A 20,587-nucleotide genomic window follows, 5' to 3' on the forward strand; every position below is an offset into this window, starting at 1 on the left:
ATTTAGCAAAGGGCAAAACTGAGGTACAATACTTAGGTGCTGTTTTTTAAGTTCCCATTTTAAGATTTTACCACATGACTCTTTTTTCATGAGATGGAAGTGTAGTTAAATAATGTATTTATGTATTCTTATATGTGATTTTATCATAGCTCAATCGACACGGTTCCCAATAGCCTGAATGAAAATTTGAAGAAATGTAATTCAGGGATTTTTAGGTCAAAATTGGAAAATTTCAAGAAAATCAATGATGAACAAAATACAATATCAATGGTAGTGATTTAGGGCTACAAATGTTTGTCAATGTGGTAGTGGTTAATTGGAAAAATTATGGAAGAAAGGCAAGAAATTTGCAAATTCTTGCTAGATTTTGTCCTTTTGTTATTGTACAAATTTATGTATTTAAAAATAAGCCTTTTTTTTTTTGGTGCAAAGATATGATTATCGATTTTTTTAAACATGATTGTTATTTAAAAAATAATTTGTCGTCTAATATTATAAGATAGACCAATTTTGTATAATAAAAATGCAATTTTTTTAGTATAATTACTTTTTTGAATATGAATTTTAGTATATTTACCGAACACTATTTTTTATTTATAAAAAAATGTATTTTATCAAAATTCATTTTTCCAGAATTTGAAATATATTTATAGTAATTTTGCTGAACGCAGCTTAAGGAACACAATATATTTTTAATACTATTTTTGCTATTCACTGTATTTTTTTTTGATTAAAGGAGAACTGTATTAACTAGCCATAAAAGGCGAAGTGTTGGTTACAAACCTTAAGGAGTACAGATCAAAAACATCAGAATCTAAAATAATACAAAGTTCTTTCGATTTAGGAGTGTCTAAAACAACAAAATCCCCATCATCAAAGATGCAGCCTCCTTTAGCAAGATAATCCGCACACCTATTCGCTTCCTGAACTATTCACTGTATTACTACGGAGTAGTATTTTTTACAAGAAATTAGAATATAAAATGACCCCTCCTCACTTTATAAAAAGGAAAAAAAAAAAAAAAAAAAAACACCCCAAAAGCAAAAGGAAGAAAAGAAGAAACAGAATCCCTCACAGACCATCCTTTCTCCTGACCACTGCCCAGTAGCAAATATAAAGCAGAAGCTCTCAAAACCCTATAAAGACCTATGACACTTACAAACCAAACCAATCCAATCCAAACTCTTTTTTCATACAGTTAAAACACTATAAAATTAGTTCAAACAAGATATTTCCACTTATACTGTTATACACACACACACACACTCTCTCTCTCTCAAAAAAGAAAAAAGAAAAAGAAAAACAATCCAAACTCGTAGCTAGGCAAATTCCGAACACCATTTCATTTCATTGGATTGGTGAAATATTCTGAAAGATTTATACCAAATAGCATCGAAGCTGGAAGCCAAAAACGATTCTTCAGGATGATTGATGGTTGTGATGGTGATGCAGCAGAACACTTCTGCAGTGGCGTCGCAGCCAATCAATCCCCAATCCTCCCTTAGATCACCACCACAATCGCAACCGATCAATTCCCAACCAATCTCTCTCGCATCAGCGGGGCCCACTCCCCACCCCCACCGCCACCACCAGCACCACCACCACCACGCCGCGTTGGATCATGCTATTGGACCGCTGGTACCGATCACGGTGGCGCATCCGTCGGGGGAGCCTGCCGCCGCCGCCGCCTCCTTGATGGCGGCGGCGTCCCCGCTGGCCAGGGTCCGGCTCTCGGATATCGCCCCCTACGATGGGGCTCCCGGTGGGCCCTACAACAGGGCGGTGGAGGCGCTGGCTGGCTCCTTGATGAGGCACAATGCGGCGGTCATCGAATTGGGGACTGAGGACACCGCCCTCATGCGCTGTGGCTTGGAAGCGGCACGCCTCTATTTTCGAACTAGGGCTCAGCACCAGCAACAGCAACAGCAGACTGTGGTTGCCAAGGGAAACCGTGGAGTTTATATGTACAGAGCTGGCAGGTAGCTATCCAATTTCTGCTTTTTTTTTTTTTTTTTTTCAATGTCTAGGATTGATAGATCTTTGGTGATTCCGAGAACTTTTCTGATTTGATTCAAGATTTGCTCCCTCAAACACTTCTAGATCACTTTAGAATTGCATTATCAAAGGGAAGGTTGTTTAAATTATATGGCTTTATTTTGGATTCATTAGAAGAGGAGATGAATTTACAAGATGTGGAAATAGTTAGGACAATTGTTGCTAAGCTTATTGAAGATGGAAGTTGGCAAAAAAAAAATCAATATTACTTTGGCTAATTAGCTTTAGGTCAAATGGCACCTAGGGATGCCAAAATTCCTCGCCTGCAAGTTTTTCCTGGCCTGAAGAGGTGACAGGGTGGGGATGGGTTTTATTGTCCTCGACTTCTCTGCTCTGCTCCGCTTCGACATATTTATTTAATATATATTTCAATTATCTACTTTTATTGTCTGCTCTTAGGATTGCCTGTCCCCTTTCTCTTTCATCTCTATATCATTAACGCTGAAGCCATCTCATTAGGAATGACCAAATACCTTTAACCCGCCTCGACCCTGACCTACCCTACACTTGCCCCATATGAGGCACTCTAATCTGACCGCATCCTGCCTCATTTCCATCCCAATGGCACTTCCTGAGTCCATGGGTTCATAACTCATTGGGTGCGCATAATTACCAACAAAAAGTCAAGTTCACTTTGGTTAAGAGAGGAAATAAAATACCCTTTTTTTTTTTTTTAATAATTTTATTTTATCTATGCCCAACTCTTCCTAGATAGATAATTTTATTAGTAATCTGAAGGTTGCTGCTGACTTCATGATGCATACAATGAGAAGCCAGTGTTTTTATTTAATTTCATTTAATTTTAAGTGCCAAGGGCAATTTTTTAATTTCCTAAATTCGGGACACAGGCTGAACAAATGGCTCATTAGGTCTTATTTTGGGTTTTTATTTAAGTTTAGTTATTTAGTTGGCTTAGTTGTAATAGACCAAGGAGTTGAACTCTTATCTGGGTTTCAAGAAGTCCAAGTTCACTATGGATCAGTTTTAGCCATCTATTTATATGGATGTAATGTGTTCAATTTGAGAGATAATAAGTTTTCTAATTTTTAGAGAAGCTATGAAGCTTGTTTGACCTTGAGGTGTGTTGCCGAGGAAAACCTAGGTGTGATGCCTTGAAGTTTATTATTTTTATTTTCTGTTCTTAACTTCCTTGTAGCCTAAAAGGCTAAACCATTGTGTAGAGATACAAAAAGAGATCCATCTTCATCATTTCTCCCCAAAACCACAACGCTCTAAAATGTGCAAAAGGAAATGCCAATTAGCTATGGCCCCTCAAACAAAAATTCCTTGGTCCGCCACTAGGTTTGATGATACCTTGTTGAAAGGAGGCCTACCTCAACTTTTCTATGATATAAAGATGCAACAATGACAGATTATTTGGACTGTTCAAATGGTAGTTTTCATTGGAACCTGAGATTTTTTAGAGTGTTGTAATTTGGGAACTATAATCTTGGACTTCTGCTATATGTCATTGCTTTCAAGTTAAAATCCAACAAAAGGCTTTAAGGTCAGGGATAACAGTCCTTTTACCTGGAAAAGCATGTGGCTCATTTAAGCTTCCTCAAGAGTAGTATTCTTCACTAGGACTGCAGCTTTGGTGAGATCCTTATGATCAATTATTGTTTTTTCTTTTTGATAAGTAAGATCCTTCTGATCAATTATTGTAGAAGTGTGAAATAAAAAAATTATTGTAGAAGTGTGGAAAAATCATTATGGTTAGGTGTTGCATATAATAAATCAGATAGGGAGACAATATATCGTGTATTATTTATGGCAATATCACTAGATAAATGTGGTCTCTTGTATTTTGCTTGTTTTAGGTTTGGTAGGTTATTCCAAAGCTAGGAAGCACTTGCACGGATATGGGTGCGGGTGCAATACGGCAACACAACAATTTTTGAAAAAGTAGGACACGGGTGTAGCGGGATATGTTTATTAATTAATTATTAAATATATTTTTATTTATATTTTCTATATATTGCTAAGTAATTTTTTTTTATATAATGGGAAACATATATCAATTAATAATAATAATTTTTAAAATCAATTAATAATTATTATATATATTACTCTTAAAATATATACTTTAAAAAATAAATAAATTATGTAAGTGGAGGAGAGTGGGTCACAAATCTGTTTAAATTGAGCTTCAAAGTTCAAGTAATTTCATTGCATTTATTATTCTATTGTTCTCCTCAATTTTTTTCAATGTTATGAACACTGTTTTGGACCTCGTTTTGGTTTGTACATTGGAACGAAATATTTTGGTGCCGGTCAATTTCGGTATACCGTTTCAAAGTTACATAGAATTTTTTGTAAAATTATTGTGAAAATTTTGTAAAAATACCGTAACATTACTTAAAATCCAAAACCAATATAAAGAGTAAGTCTACTACCAAAATAATTTTCACAACTTTGGCCACAACTTGCCTATGTGGCAAAGTGTAAGTGGTGGAAAAAAAAATAATGGGTTCATGTGGGTCCACAATTCCACCACTTACAAGTTGCCATGTGGTCAAGTTGTGGCAAAGTTGTGGAAATTGTTGTGGTACGAGAATTACTCCAATATAAATTAAAATTCTTTTGCCTTTTTACTTATCAAAAAAAAATTCTTTTGCCTTTTTCCTTTGAATTCCCTCCCTCTCTCACCTGCCAACACAGCACATCACTCATAAATTTTTTTTATTATTTTATTTCTCCAAGGCTCTCCTTTCCAAGGAGCAATCTCCACCACATATTCTTAAAAATATCTATACACCATATACTTCTTCCCCGTCTCTTTGTTCTTCTTCTTCAGTTTGTTTTCCTTTCAGTTTTCCTCACTGCAACTTCCAAATTCTCAGTCTAGTTTATGCATGCAACAACAGAGACATGTGATCCCATTGCTTTCATTTTCTCAACAATTTCTTTCATTTTTGCTCGTCTTCTTGCCGTATCAGATTTAAAAAAAAAAAAAAAATTTGTGTGGAATGCGCGTGCAGCCGCGTCCAGGATGCACGCCGTGTCCCAAACGAGTCCAACACTGGTACGGCTATCATGTAGTCGCACCCATGCTTTCTTGTTCCAAAGATAGTGACTTATCCCAAAAAAAAAGGTTATTCCAAAGAGACAGTGTTTGAATTTTTATTAAAATGTTGGAGGGGACACTTTGGTAAGCATTGCAGTGCTAAAATTTACAAGGTAATTCCTTTATGTTTAATGTGGTGTATTTGGAGAGAAATGAATGCACACACCATTAGTTGTAAGGCTTAAGCTATTGTTCTTGAGGGCTCTCTATGATTGGAAGGCAGCTACAACATCACCAATGTTTCCATGAACCAAAATTAAATCTTGGAAGCGGAAAAGTTAAGGGAAAATGTGTAGAACCTTTCAAAAAGATAGTGGGTATTCAACACTCTCTAATATATATAACGAAAGGAGCCTTTCTAAAGAAGAGCCCTTTGGACTCACTTTTGCAATCTCTTCAATCTTTTGTTACTTTTTGTACCCTTTATTTGGGAGTATTCATCTCTTTGGGTTTATATTGAAAGCCTAAGGCATCAGAATTTCCATTCTAACCATTCTTTGAAGATCCTATATTTCAAAATTATATCTAGAATTACCTATAAAACATTCTTGATGGAAAAAAAGAGAAGGGAAATGCCTTTTAGAATTTGTTATAATTCTTTGATAGTTTGATTTTCAGATGCTAGTTTGTTTTAGGGTGTTTCTCTTGTATATGACCCATGTTAAGGTTGGTGCTCTTTAATGAATTTTATTACTTATACAAGAAAAATTATTATTATTCCTGTTATTGTACTGCCTTTCTTTACAAATAATGAATTTATGAGCTTGTCTTGTTGTAGGGCTTTAGAAGATTGGGACTCATCTCCCCCATGCATGGCTGATATATTTAAGTGCATGGGAAAGGCAGCTCGTGCTGCTCTCTGTGCAATGGCAAGGTATCTTCGTTTGCGAAGCGAGTAAGTGTTGATGACCAATCTCTATTTAATACTTGCTTTGATTGTGTTTTTTCTATATTCAATTTCTTCTATCTACTTACAACAGCATGTATTGTTCAGTGTTTTCAATCATTTGCTTGATGATACCCCATTGCCTGCAAATGAGGTGTCGTCATCAGTGCTTGTTGCAACCTACTTAAGTGCTGCTTTGCAAAATGGTAAGGGTGCTATTGGAGGGGGGAAGCCAGCAATGAATGGTGAAGTGGAGAAAGGATTGGTGACATTGATTTCCTCAGACAGTCCCGGTCTTCAGGTGTCTTCCTATTTCTTGATGATGACTTTGATATTAAAACGAATGTGGTTTTCTTAGATGTTGGAGTGGAAAAAAAATTGGTAATAGTCTTCGAATGCTTTCCTGTAATTCTGTAGTTGTCCTTTATCATTTGGCTTATACTTATGGTTACTTGTTTGACGTGCATGTGCAATGAAAGAACGTTTGTGGTTTTTTTGATTGACTTGCACCTCAAATTATATATATGAGCTATTTCCTTCAACAGGTTTGTGATCCAAATGGTCGGTGGTACTTAGCAGATGGGGGTTCAGCTCCTGGGGATCTTTTACTGCTTACAGGCAAGGCACTTAGCCATGCTACTGCTGGTCTTCGTCCTGCTGCATCTTATAGGGCTGCTCCTGATTATATGGCAGGCACTAACGGTAGTGGGAGGTACAAGTTATCTTAAAGCAATTTTTTCTTGCGATGAATTTGATGAAGCAAACTTTTAAAATATTGCATTTGACTTCCCAAGAAGTTCATTTAAATTTAGCTTTGTGATTGTAGGACATCACTTGCGTTTAGGCTCATGCCGCAGGGTAATGCAATATTAGATTGTTCTCCAATTGCAGCAGCTGGTCATGTCATTCCTCAGAGCTATGTGCCGATATCTGTAAGCCAGTTTATGGATGACCTTTCTGCTGAGGAAGATGTATTGTGCAGTCGTTCTGATAATACTTACGTAAGTAATATCTTCAAGCAACTCTTCTTTTTATTTTTTTATAAGTAAGTTATGGTCTGAAGGGGATGGGGAAGGGAAGATTTAAATCAGTGACCTGTGCTTGATGGGACATGGTCCCTAGCTTATTATGCTACTGCTACCCTTGGGGTGTTCAAGCAACTCATCTTGAACTGAAATCATGCAGATCTCAAGGACTATCATTAATAATTACAACGGTTTTTTGCTAGGTGAAGCATTTGGGGGGATCCAACCCCAGACATACTTACCTAAGGGGGCGGATGTGCAAGTTGGCCTACGGGCCAATGGCCATTAATAAGTACAAAACTGTGTGTATATTCAGTTCTATACTTCATTTTTTGGGGCTTCTTTGTATGGGAATCAGGGTTCTGATGTATTAGATAACTAAATCCATCTAAGCACTAAATTCAATTGCCCAGTTTGAACAGCTTTCCATTTAGTTGTAGATTATTTATTGTTTATGCATGACAAAATTGGGGAAACTTTTCAAGTTTTGTGGCAAGCCAGCATAAAAGGCTAGGAACCTTAAAACTTTAGTGACTTAAGAAGGATTATTTTTAGTTTGTTTTGTTGGCCTAACATCATCATTTCATCAAATCTTTTCACTTCATGATCAAATTAGAAAACATAGTGACCCACTGAAGTTGAGATGTTTGTGGGCCTCAAAACAGATTTAGTTAAGACCATCATTTATGGTAGTCTTTTTTGTATATATAAAACTTAATGTAATGATTTTCTGTTTTCACAACGACAACAACAAAGCCTTAGTTCCAAAATTTTAGGGTCGATTATAGATCCTTAGCAGATTAGTTAGGGTCAGCCACATGTGTTCTTTTTCATCATTTTGTTCTATTTGAATTCATATTCTCTATTACTTCCTTAATTGACAAGTCATTTTTTATAACTTCTACTAATGTTATTTTTCTCTACCTCTATCCGTTCCCTCAACTTAGATCAACTCATAATCGCTTTTCTCTAAACATGACCAAACCATCTCAAATGAATCTCCCTCACCTTTTTACCAATAGGGGCTACCCTATCTTAGTGAATTTCCTCATTTTGAATCCTATCTTTTTCGTGTATTTCCACTTATTTATCTTAACATTCTCATTTAAGATATACTCATTTCCTATTTTCACGTGTTTCAAAAATTTTCATCAATTTCCACTGCATCTATGAAACATTAGAATTTTTGAGTTGACCAAAAAAGGAAGAAAGGAAAATACGGTTCTTATCCTGAGGGTAAATGTGTTTTTGCCAAACAAGATTGCGGGCCTCTATGCTGTTAGATTCAAAATAATCATTTCTACAATTGCTAATTACAAATTGGGAATGTGTTTCTTGACACCATTATATGTATTGAAATCTTGGATTTTGGATTTGCAGGTATCTCGAAACAGTTTGAATAAGGAACCGTCACTAAGAAGCGTTCTCTCCGATCCCTTATCGTAAGTTTTTGTGTTTGTACTTGGTTCTTTTCTACTATACTATTACGAAAATTTTCTTCTTTTGAGTCTCAAATTTAGACAGGGTATCACCAATTGGTAATGGTACACACACATGTATACATGTATATATTTGGTTCAAGTAAAAAGTTACACCTAATTACATCACTTAATAACTTTACATTATGTTAAGATTTTGTAAATCCCATCAATCCCATCATTAGAACACATCTATCCATGCTAATCATCAATGCCAAATTTCACATCAATCGGATATCAGTTTCTATGTAATTCAAAAGCTAATGCATTTAGTAAATATAGAAACATAAAAAACTAAAATCTGAACAATATATGGATGAGATAAATTGTTCTTTGGTTGTCTTGATATTTAACGAGCATGATGAGTCCAATATTGGGATTAATGAAATACTTGGTCAATAAAAAAATATGGACAAAGTTTAGTTATAAAATTGGTTGTAGCCTCTTACTCAATATCTTTTTATTGGAGGTGAATTTTGACAAATCTACTATTAGATTACATCTTTTTCTTATATCCTTTATACTTGCAAAGTTTCTAGAAAAGTAAAGATCAATAGTAATGTTATCAATAAATTGTTTAAATTGTTTAAATTGCAAGTTTTTGTAGTTTAAAATTATGCATAAAATATAAGCTTATAGATCATATAGTAAATAATATCCGATTAATACAAAGTTTGACATGTGTATTAAAAGCGTAAAGAACATGCAATTCAACGGTTAGATTTTCAAAATATGTAGTAATATTTATTTTATTAAGTAAGAGGCTACAACTAGTTTTGCAATTCAACTTTTGCAATCAAAAAAGATTTGTGAACATCATACATATAAATACGTTCAAAGGGGATGTTTTCCTCTTTGCATTTCTTAGAAGTCAAGCTTGCACATGGCATTGATTTTACATATCTTTTTATGAAGGGATGTTATTTCTTGTATATCTTAAATTTACTTTGTTCCTCATGATGGTGGAATGCCCAAATAGAGTTTCTGGTCACCAATCACCATGATATATGATTAAGATGTTAGGAGACATGGCAGGCTAAATTATTTTGTCATTACTCGATCTGCAGTTAACTATTAGGAAATCTCAATTTTCATTATGAACTTATCTCTAAAGCCTAATTTTAGTATTGCATATTTCTTTTTTCTTTTAATACAGAATTTCAATTTCTGAATGTAGATTGATTTTGCTTTCTTCCCTATTTGTCTCGTAAGAAAAATTGGTGTGAAATTGCTAAGAGCCTTATATCTCAATTGGTTGGCACTTTTTGGTATTTCCAATAGAGACATCCAGAGTTCAAATCCCACCACCACAACTATCGAATTATTAGAAAAAAAGAAGGCATGAAATTGTCTATCTACATTGCATGTGTTGTTGTTGTTGTTTTTTTTATTTTTATTTTTATTTTTATATTATTATATATATATATATATATAAATATATAAATTTGATTTGATACCTTTGCCTTTACCTATCCAAAAAAAAAAAAAAAAAAAAAAAAAAAATTGATTTGGAAATTTATCCATGTTTTAGTGGTTCATTTCTTGAAGATGCCGTGGTTGTTTCATGTGGACATTCATTCGGAGGTCTGATGCTGAGAAGAGTCATTGAAACAGTAAGACTATCCCCTTTTGCTTACTAAAACTATTACTAATAATTTTCTTTTTGGAGAGGCCTTTGGAGTTCAATATGTGCAATAAAAATCATGGCCCTTTTTGGGTGCAAAATATGATTCAACTGTTAATATATAGGATATATGAACAGGAAATATGTCTTCAAACAGGGAAGGGTAAAGCCCATCCCCCAACCCTCCCTCGTTTTTTTTTTTTTCCTCTCCTTCTAAACTTACTTTAGATTTGAGGTAATAACATGGACGACATACATATTTTCCCTAGTTCAAATGCTAGTTGTTTGACTTACTATACGAATTACACAATAGAAGCAAAGCATACAGATTACAGTTCTTTCAATGTTAATGTAGGAATGGATACAAACTTAACAACTTGAAAGAAAAGAATAAAGAAATACTAGTTACCACAATTTTGAGGTCTCATCATTTTCCATGTTTTGGATTGATTAATGTGTTTCTCCTTAGCTTGATGTTCGTCTTCTCAGTTGCAATAACCAGCTCTTCCACTGTCTTTGGCTTGAATCTCCTCAAGTTGGTTGGATAGATATTCCATGTTCATAGCTTTCACAAACATATCTAGGATGCATATGGATTTCACCATGCTATGAAGTTGATTGCGCGTGGTTTCCTCCATTTGGTCAAGACTTGTCTATGAGCTGTCTATGAGCTTTTGATGACTAGCTTCCTTTTGGAGCCCTCTTGCTATTGGTGTGTTGTGGTGTTCCATCTCATCACCCTATGCTAGCGACTTGGTCCAATCTGATCAGCCCCACTCCACCTAGAACATTTTAAGTTTAATCCAACTCATAGAGGAAACATCAATATTCTTTATTTATTTATTTATTTTTGATAAGCAACGAAAATTTTTTATTGAAAGCAAAGCAAGCCTAAGTACACTGGCAAAACAATCAAGATCCCAAATCACAATGGTCTAACAAATTAGGTAGGGAAAAACATGAGTAGGTCTGTAAAGCTTGTTAGAGGTAATGGTTAAATGATTAAATTTACCATATCCTAAGAGCTCAAGCTTTTGGGATAATTGATAATTTAACATGGTATCAGAACATGAGATCCCAAATTCGATCCTTGTCTCCTCCATTATACCTCCCATTTAAATTCCCATGTGTCGGGCTTTACTTATTAAAAGATAGTTTCGGCCCACACGTGAGGGGAGTGTTAGAAGTATTGGTTCAATGATTAGATTTACCATATCCCAATAGCTTAAGTTTTTGAGACAATCCGTAATTTAACAAAGCTAAACTCCACTCAAGCAAGGTATAAAAGAAAAAAGATTTAATATCGAGAATAGACTGCTACCCTCAAAACTTTTAGCATTCTGTTCCCTCCACATACACCACATTATGCAATGTGGCACAAACCTCAAAATAGCGATATTTAGATGATGACTGAACTTGCCCTATCGAGACTCTAACAACTCAACAACCCTTTGCAGCATAACCCAATGGATTCCAAACAAGCAGAACACCATTGTCCTCAACTCATACGTGATAGGGCAATGAAGAAGAAGATGATCCATTGATTCCCCACACCTTTTACACATATGGCACCAATTGATAACTATAATTTTTCCACTTTCGAAGATTATCTATAGATGAAATTTTACCTAAGGCAGCAAACCAAGAGAAGAACGCTTCCCTAGGACCTTCGATTGCCACACCATTTTCCAAGGGAAGGACATGACTTTAGGATGGGATGAAGAATGATAACATCCTCTTAGAGCAACCACGTTAGGATGGGATGAAGAATGATAACATCCTCTTAGAGCAACCACTAACGTGGTTGCAAAAATGTGTATAATGCAAAAAGTGCTCAATTTTGCACATTTTAACCCAAAAAACACCATCATCAGTCTGTGTAAAAATGTGCAAATATGCACCACGGCTGTGTAAATGAACAGTAACCGTTTATATATACACAATTACTGTTCATGTGTAAATGATTTTTTTATTCTTTTTTGTTGTCTCTCTCCTCTATGAAACTGCTTCTCTTCCCCAACATTTACAACAACCCAGCGCTAGAATAAGAAGAAGGAAGAAGAAAATAACCACCCAACCACCAAACCCAAACCCAAACCCAACACCAACACCAAACACCACAACCTAGCACAGAAAATTAACCCAAAATCAACGGAAAAACAATTGGAAAATCCAACTCAAAATTAAGACAAACCCACCGGTAAACCCAACCCAAAAACAGTCCAAACCCATCGGAAACCCGGCCCAAAATCATCACGGACACACCACAAAATCATCAAAATCGTTCTAAATCTAGATCCAAGTTCATCAAACCCATATACAAATTCATATAAATAATCAAATCGAAATTGAAAAAAGAAGGAGAAGAAGAAGAAAGAAAGAAGAAGATGTTGAAGAAGAGGATGAAAAACCTAAACCGAAATTTTGCTTTCTCCGCCCAAAATCACTGCCCTTCATCAAACCCAACCGAAAATCATCATCTATAATAAAAGCATAAAACTCAAATTGTAAAAGAAGAAGAGGAAAGAAAAAGATTCTCAAAAAAAAAAGAAAAAAAAAAAAGAAAAAAAGAAAGAAAGAAGGAGAAGAAAGAGAGGCGGAGATAGAGATAAGGATTGAAGAATGGAGTGTATTATGACTCAGAGAAAAAAGAAGGGGGGGTTAGGTGGGGGTAGGTGGGAAATAATAGAGAAAGGGAGGAGAAATATTATTTTAATAAAAAAAGTGTGTATAATAGATAAACTGATGTGAGTGTTTTGTAAAAGTGATGGTGTAAAATAGAAAAAATAAGTTTTTTTGTGTAAAATAGACGGAATCTTTTAGACAAACTGATGCGGTTGCCCTTAGTTGGCTTCCAACAGATTTTATCAAAACCATCACTTGCATAGACGTGGAATAGATCATGTCCATAAACAAGGCCAATGATTCTAATTCCCAATCTTGCATTGGATGAGAGAACTGAACATCCCAATGGAGTCTCCAATCAGAGATACTCATAACCTCCGCTACCGAAGCCTCCCTAGCTCAACTAATACTGTAGAATTTTGGAAAAGCTTCCTTAAGAGGACAATCTCCACACCACACATTCTCCCTGAATTACTCTAGCACCATCGCCCACATCATACTGAAGAAAGCTATAAAAAGTCAACCATTCTTGGCTAATGGATTTCCAAAGGCTAACACCATATGGACCTGACACAGGTTTGGTGCACCAACAACCCCCCCCCCCTCTCTCTCCCATTCACACATTCTGCCAGAATTTTACTCTAGTACCATCGCCCACATCATAACAAGGCTTGGTTACATCTTCTCAAACACCTAATGCCTTACTTCCCTCCATTCTGCACCTAGGAAGCATATACACTTCATTTGAGGTACTGTACCCTTGTCGTACTGGTATCGTAACCACTGTGTCATGTTATAATTTTTCAGAAGTACTCGTGTCGCCATGTTGGACTTGTATTGGTACCTGTGGCCATGCTTCCTAGTTCTGCACTGGTTCACAAATCTGAGCCCATTTCATCAGGTGGATTTTAGGTTCATAACCAATACCACGCGGAAGAAAATCTCTTTGTAACTTCTCCATATGATTTGCCACCTCCACCAGAATAGGAAGTAGAGAAAGAAAATAGGTAGGCAAGCTGGATAGAGTACTTTTAATTAGAGTTACCTTACTCCCCTTAGATAAATACAATCTCTTCCATCCTATTAGTCTCCGCTCCATCTTCTCCAAAATTGGATTTCAGATCTTCTTCGTGGATTTAACACCCAAAGGAAGACCAAATACTTCAGCTGGAAAAAAACATCAATATTCTTGAGGAAAGATAATTTTTTCAACTAATCTAAACTATTGAGTTCAATCTGTAGATTCATGATGCCTGGTTCCAGGTGTGCTCTAAAATTCTAAATACAATGATGCAATTATGGCTATTACTCTCAAGTACAAGAACAGAAAACCTTATGAGTCATGACAAGTCGCCATAGGTAACCACAAAGACTCTGGACAAGCTTGGCTGCTGACACCTAAAAGTATTCACTGCTGTACCTATGTTGTCTCTTCTACATAAATTGACTGAAAGTCATGCCTATAAAGGCTACCAATATGGTATTTGGATCGGGTGCAATTCACCCCTCCCTACACACAAACACTTTTACCATTTTTTACTTTTGACTCAATTTTTCATTTTTTTTTTTTTTTTTTTATATTATTCAAGGGCTGAGAGCTCTCAATCTCAAACCTTGACAGCTATTCTCAATCCCAAAATTTCACTGATTTGGTAGTGAAATTTTGTTGACTACACAATGGGGCTTTCAATTGCTTGCTGTTCGTCTTCATGCCAAGTAGTTGAAATGGTGCAATTTGTTGGATTACACGGGTGTATACCTCGCAACATGAAATTTGCAAGACAATTAAATGTCTCATTATCTAATTGGTTGTACAGCTTCTGATTGGTTCAACTGGATGGTGCCCATCTATAATTAGTTTTGAGTGTAGGAACCCACTAACACGTACACATGCATGTCTATACCCTTGTTATACAAACACGTTTTAGGATTTATATTTCTTTCCTTGTTCCTGGGACTTTTGGTTCTACCCTTTCTACTTTTCAATGAATCCATACCCATATATGTAAATATAAAGGAAAATACTTAAGTACTCCCAGAGTATAGTGAAATAGTGTTCCCTTCTTTCACATTCATGGTGGACCCCACCATGAATTTAATGAGGGGATCTCACCATGAATGTGAGAGGAGGGAGTACCATTCACCATGTTTCGGGAGTACCTAAAAATTACTCAATATAAAAATAGGCGTATATCCAAGGTTGTACCCAGTGAACAAAGCTCCCATTTTTGCTGGGTTTGGGAGAGGTGATTAGTAGGCTAATTTTGTTTTTGGAGAGGCTGGTTCCCGGAATTGAGCCTGCGACCTATATATATCTATATATATAAAATAATATTATTATTATTAAAGAATGCTGTCCCTAAGATGTGTTTCATGGTGTCATTTATCATGTCTAAATTCTAGTTATGCTCTTTTCATTACCTTTATGTGATGAATTTATTACTTCTAGATGGGAAGAGACAAGAATCATAACTACAATTATTGTTTTCATCACAGTCTAGATGTACCCTTTGCAGTGCAGAAATTGAGAACGGGCCTTTAATCCCTAATCATGGTATATTCCACCACCCTTAAAAAATAAAATTATATTTTCTCTCTCACTCACTCTCAACTATATTGTTTTTCATCCAACTTATAATTATAATCATGTTACATCCTAATTCACTTTTTTTTTTTTGGGTTAAATTTTATTTGGATTGATTTCCTTCCCAGCTCTTAGAGCAGCCGCTGCAGCAGTGAAACATGAGGATGATCGAAGGCTATTTCATAATGCTACTCTGCGGAAGCGTCGGAAAGAAATGGGTGACCATACAGATCCATTGAGAAGATCGAACAGGGTATGCTTCAAATGAGTGCCTGGTATTTCTATGACTTATTCTATATTGACCTTTCCACAAGTTTTTTACTGGTTTTGAGAGCTGAAATGGTAGAAGAAATGGACATAGATTGAATATTTCTATTATTTGGTCTATGCACATGTTTTTGACTGGTTTTGGGAGCTGAAATGGTAGAAGACATGGAAATAGATGTGGATATGCAACGCAGAGAGGTGTAACACTTAATAAGTAGAAGATAAGTAATGTTAATTGCAATCTAATGACATTCTATGAAACAAAGTGGTAAATCTTTTTGTGAAAGACTTAATTATCTATTCTTATCAAAAAAAGAAAAGAAAAGAAAAAGGCTTAACTGTCTATATTCTGGAAACATTTTCCAATGAGATCTGGTTTAAATGGCACTTCCTCCCCTCATAAGAATGGGTTGGAGGGTGACATCATAGTTTTAAAGCCTGCTGCAGTTGTGTGTAACTTACCAATCATGAAGAAAATATTTTGGAAGCATATTGGACCATATCTTAAATGTTTCATGTGCATATTTTTCTAGGAAAGAGTTTCTTTTCAAGTTACACCTGGTATAACTTTACTATGTTTGGTGGAATTTAAGCAGAAAATTCTTTCTAGTAATGTCTTCTAGTAAAAAAAAAAAAAAAAAATTCTTTTTGGTAATGTCATTGAATTGGTTATTGAAAAGGTTAACATCTTCATGCTACTTGTAAAATGTTTGCTTGTGCTTAGGCCCAAAGCATCATTATAATGAACTGACATTGGAAAGTTTGATTCTCGAAAGCCTATAAAACAATCTGACCTAGTAAATCAACTTTATATCAACTTAGTAAATAATGAATGGCTTTTGGGAGAGATATTTGCAAGTAAAAGAGGTGGTAGTGTTTCATATGAACAATGGTCCAGCAATTTGCAGTGTCTTATGAAATGCAACCCACTGCCCAATGTCATTAGAGTTTTTCTTTCTAATGAATAAATAAAGGATATTAGCCACATGATTGTCTATAGGAAAATGGAGATGTTACTGCTGATGATGGGCTCCATCGGGGGGTGCAATATCCATTTTCAGTAAACGAGAAAGTGGTTATTAAGGTGAGAATTTTTTTGCAACTTTTTTCTGCTATTATCTATTGGTCATGGCAGATTCTACATTTCCAATATAAATTTTAAGGCAATACTTCATTTTTCAGGGAAACAGGAGGACACCAGAAAAATTTGTTGGGAAGGAAGCAGTCATCACATCACAATGTCTCAATGGCTGGTGAGTTGACAGGATCTAACTTCATACACTTGTAATGGTATTCTATTTTTATACATATAATGATGCGGAATGAAGGGCCCCCAAAAAGGTAATAACTAAAGTGAAGATCATAAAAAGTTTGTCCAATTTCAAGGCTGAACATTTAGTGGAATGTTAATTTCATGATATTTTAGAGTAATTAAGCATCCTAGTGTTTTTGAAAGAGGTAGATTCTGCACATTTTTATTCAGAAGGCATTTTTTCCCTATCCAAGGAGATATTTTGTGGCCATATGTGATTACTAGTGTCCTTTTCTGTTTTGTGGCTATATATTTTGTGTCCTTTCCTATTTTTCTCATTAGGTGATTACTAGCATTTGTTTTGTGGCTATTCTTAGCCCATCAGTTTCTGTAGGTTTTGTAGAATTACTTTTTTGTCCAAGTATGTTTACTTGGATTAATTTTTTCCTTGACTTTTTGGTCCATGTGTTTCTCTTCAACCATGGCATGTGTTAATTTGCCACTGTTTTGAAAACTGGACAAGACTGGCTGGTTGGACCTGTTCAATTGAGTACTGGCGAGTATTGTTTGGTTTTACCCAACTAACCATGCCTTTTCAAAACTGGATTGGACTGTTGAAACGACTGCTCCAACCAGTTAACTGTGAATTGAATTGGTCATAACAAAGGTGGTTAATTGAAAACATTGCTTAATATGTTAATATTGGGTAAATTGAAAAAAAAAAAATCATTATTTATTGTGTCAATACCGTGTTAAATGAAAAAAATTATGACATCTCTAATGTAGCATGTGATGACATGATGACATAGTTTCTGAAGTGACATGATGATGTGGTATTTGAAGTGACCCAAGTGTGTGCATGGGAGCATGTGGCTGAATTGCATGGGAGTAGCTTTGGCCAAGTATGACGTGCTAGCAAGGAGCAGGGCAAATTTCCCTCATGCGATTAGTTAGTTGTAGCATGTGCATGCATATAAATTTAGGAAATTAGTTAGGCATGGCATGTGCTCCCTCATGTGTGATTAATTTTGATGTGTTGAATGATCTAAAGCTTGAGTTAGAGCTTGCAAGTGTCTTTTAGCATTTGATAAATATGCAAGTTAGGTATAGCATGATGATGTCATGATAAAATTAAGCACATGCAAATGCTACAACGAACTAATCACTTAAGAGGGAGATTTTCCTTTTTCCTTGCTAGCATGTCATACTCGGCCAAAGCCACACTTCCATGCAATTCAGTCACATGCTCCCATGCACACATTTGGTCACTTCAAATGCCACATCATCAGATCATGTGCAATGTCATCACGTGCTACATTAGTCTCAATCTGATTATCAGTTGAATTTCAGTTTGACATCCAGACTAGGAATCACTCCTTTGTCTGGTTTGGTTTTTAGAATCACGACATCCGCTTAATTTTCTGAATTTATAATTTATTTTATTTTGCTCTCGGAATTTTATTGAATTTATAATGGTGGTTTTATCATTAGACATACATAGAGAACTAAATTCCCTGCAGTATGGATATCTAAAAAAAAAAAAAATCCCTAGTATGAGGCTAAAGAGCTAATGGAGATAATTTAATGTATCCCAAGGTTTCTTCAAATGTATATTGTGATCTGGCATTGTTTGAAATCCCTCATTGGCTTACCGTAGGAAATTCTTCAAGGGAGAAAAAAAGTATGCAATTGATTTTGATAACCATGGGGGCATTGTACTTCTCTCTCTCTCTCTCTCTCCATTGATTGTTTGGAGGGATTTTAGGGAGGATGGAAAATTTAGGAGAGAAAAGTGGAGAGAGAAGTTTTAATGGGTGTTTGGTTGGGAGGGAGAGTGGAAAAAAAATGTGGTAGGGCCCAAGTGTTTTCTCCTGGGCCCACCAAAAAGTTTTCTCCCCAAAATGGGGAGAAAATTGAGGGTAGAAAACAGAAGCCCCAAAATGGATGAATATGCCCTTTTGCACTTGCACATGAGTTTCGTCCACGTCAGTTGCTTTTTCCCCTTTTTTTTTCTTCATCCACTTGCACATACACAATTGTTTTGCTAAAAAAATGTTACTTTTTTGTTTTATTTAATGAGGACATAATTGTAAATTTATACCAACTTCATTTTCCATCCTCTCATTTTTCTTCTCAACTAAACAAATAAATTTTCCATCTCTCCATTTTTCCATCCTCCCAACTAAACACAAATGAGAAAAAACTAAATTTTTTCTATCCTCTCACTTTTCAATTTCCTCCCAATTTTTTATTCTCCCACTTTTCCACTTCTCCAACCAAACGGACCCTAAATGAAGATTGCCAAAAGGCAATTTGTGTCTTGAAGTTGAGAAAGGAAACAGAGCAACTCATCTTATTTTTGTTTTCTTTAGGCTTTCAGGAAAGCTAGGAACTTTAATGAATGGAATGGATTGTGTGTGGAGGGAAATAAACAGCTGATCTTCAAATTCTTACTGAATGTAACATATGGGTCCCTGAGGGCAATACTTTTGAAATGATTATAATGACCTGATAAGATATTGGGTTTCTGCACCTGTGGTGCCAGTACCAGCTTGCATTCTTTCCATAATACACCCTGGCCCAAACCACATCCACCCTCCCAAAAAACAATAATGAAAATAAAAACTCAGATGAGTACTTTGAGCTCTAGGACGAGCTCTGGGATTTGATTTCAAATTCTGCATGTTATTCAGTACCCAAAACACTAGTGCAGTATAATTGAATATTTCCCTGTATTTTTTGTTCCTTTTATTTTCTTCCCAGGTACTTGCTTAGGATTATTGGAACTGGAGAGAATGTCCGCCTGCAGTACCGTTCTCTTAGGAAGATATTGAGTACAGCAGCAATTGATGACAGATGTCCACCACAGCAGATTCAGAACAGTAGCTGATAAATTAAATTTCTTTTAGTACTAGATACTCAAACCTTAAACCTTGATAGTGCATAATTAAAAATCTCACTTTTTTCGGCTCCTACCAGGTATACGAGTTCTTACTAGTTATTGTAATTGAATGTAGTTTCTATGTAGCCAGAAAAGAGGTAGTCTGTTTGAATGCTAGAGTTCCTGATACCTGTCAAAAGCTTGTAAATTATGAAAAGAAAAAAGATGACTTAGGTAGTGTTTGAATTTTAGCTGAAAATGAATATGAAAATTATTTTTTGCCAAGTGAACTTTCGAGTTTAGAATGTTACTACCGTTTAATTATTGATCATTTCTTTGTGAAATGCCAGTTATCAATTCATTATCTAGAGACTAGAATATTAGTTAAATAAATGGATGACCAAATTAGGTCACAAATCCTGTTTGTGATTGCTGTTCTACACGTTACAAAAGTACAGCATGGAAAACAGAGACGCTGTGTGAGATAATTGTCACTCGGGAGCTCCTGGTGAATTTTTGAAAAGGGCAGTGTAAGAATTGTTTTATAAGAGTCTTTGGAGCAATTTTTGGTGTTTGGTAAGAATACTTGGCTCATTGCTGGATCAAAATAATTCGGGCTCAATTCTATATTGATCCAGAAATGTGATGCTGATAATTCTAAAAAAAAAAAAAAAAAAACGATGCTGAAGCTGTCAAAGTTTGATTTGGAAAAGAATTTCTCGAATTTGGTATGTTTTAATATAACTACTTTCATGGTCTAATCTTTATTCATCTCCATATTGCATCTCCCGCTTGGAATTTGGTCCTATATTAACTCTCATCAATGCTTTTGCTCTCTTCTAA

At 35.4% G+C, this 20,587-nt stretch overlaps 1 protein-coding gene across 2 annotated transcripts; it reads left to right on the forward strand.

Moving 5' to 3' along the window:
* Positions 1-1,027: 1,027 nt before the first annotated feature.
* LOC126717906 (uncharacterized) lies at positions 1,028-20,029 on the forward strand. 2 transcript variants are annotated; one of them, XR_007652782.1, is made up of 12 exons: positions 1,028-1,979; positions 5,901-6,017; positions 6,117-6,309; positions 6,554-6,720; positions 6,835-7,009; positions 8,414-8,475; positions 10,043-10,124; positions 15,257-15,314; positions 15,473-15,597; positions 16,586-16,695; positions 16,794-16,864; positions 19,627-20,029. XR_007652782.1 is itself a non-coding variant. In XM_050419879.1 (12 exons), the coding sequence occupies exons 1-12, from the start codon at positions 1,432-1,434 to the stop codon at positions 19,751-19,753; spliced, it is 1,809 nt and encodes a 602-aa protein (XP_050275836.1). In that variant the 5' UTR covers positions 1,031-1,431; the 3' UTR covers positions 19,754-20,029. The 2 variants fall into 2 exon arrangements, 1 of the variants encoding a protein (XP_050275836.1); XM_050419879.1 differs by having other exon boundaries at positions 1,031-1,979; positions 16,612-16,695.
* Positions 20,030-20,587: the final 558 nt, after the last annotated feature.

The sequence above is a fragment of the Quercus robur genome, chromosome 3 (genome assembly GCF_932294415.1).
Source record: "Quercus robur chromosome 3, dhQueRobu3.1, whole genome shotgun sequence".
Taxonomy (NCBI): domain Eukaryota; kingdom Viridiplantae; phylum Streptophyta; class Magnoliopsida; order Fagales; family Fagaceae; genus Quercus; species Quercus robur.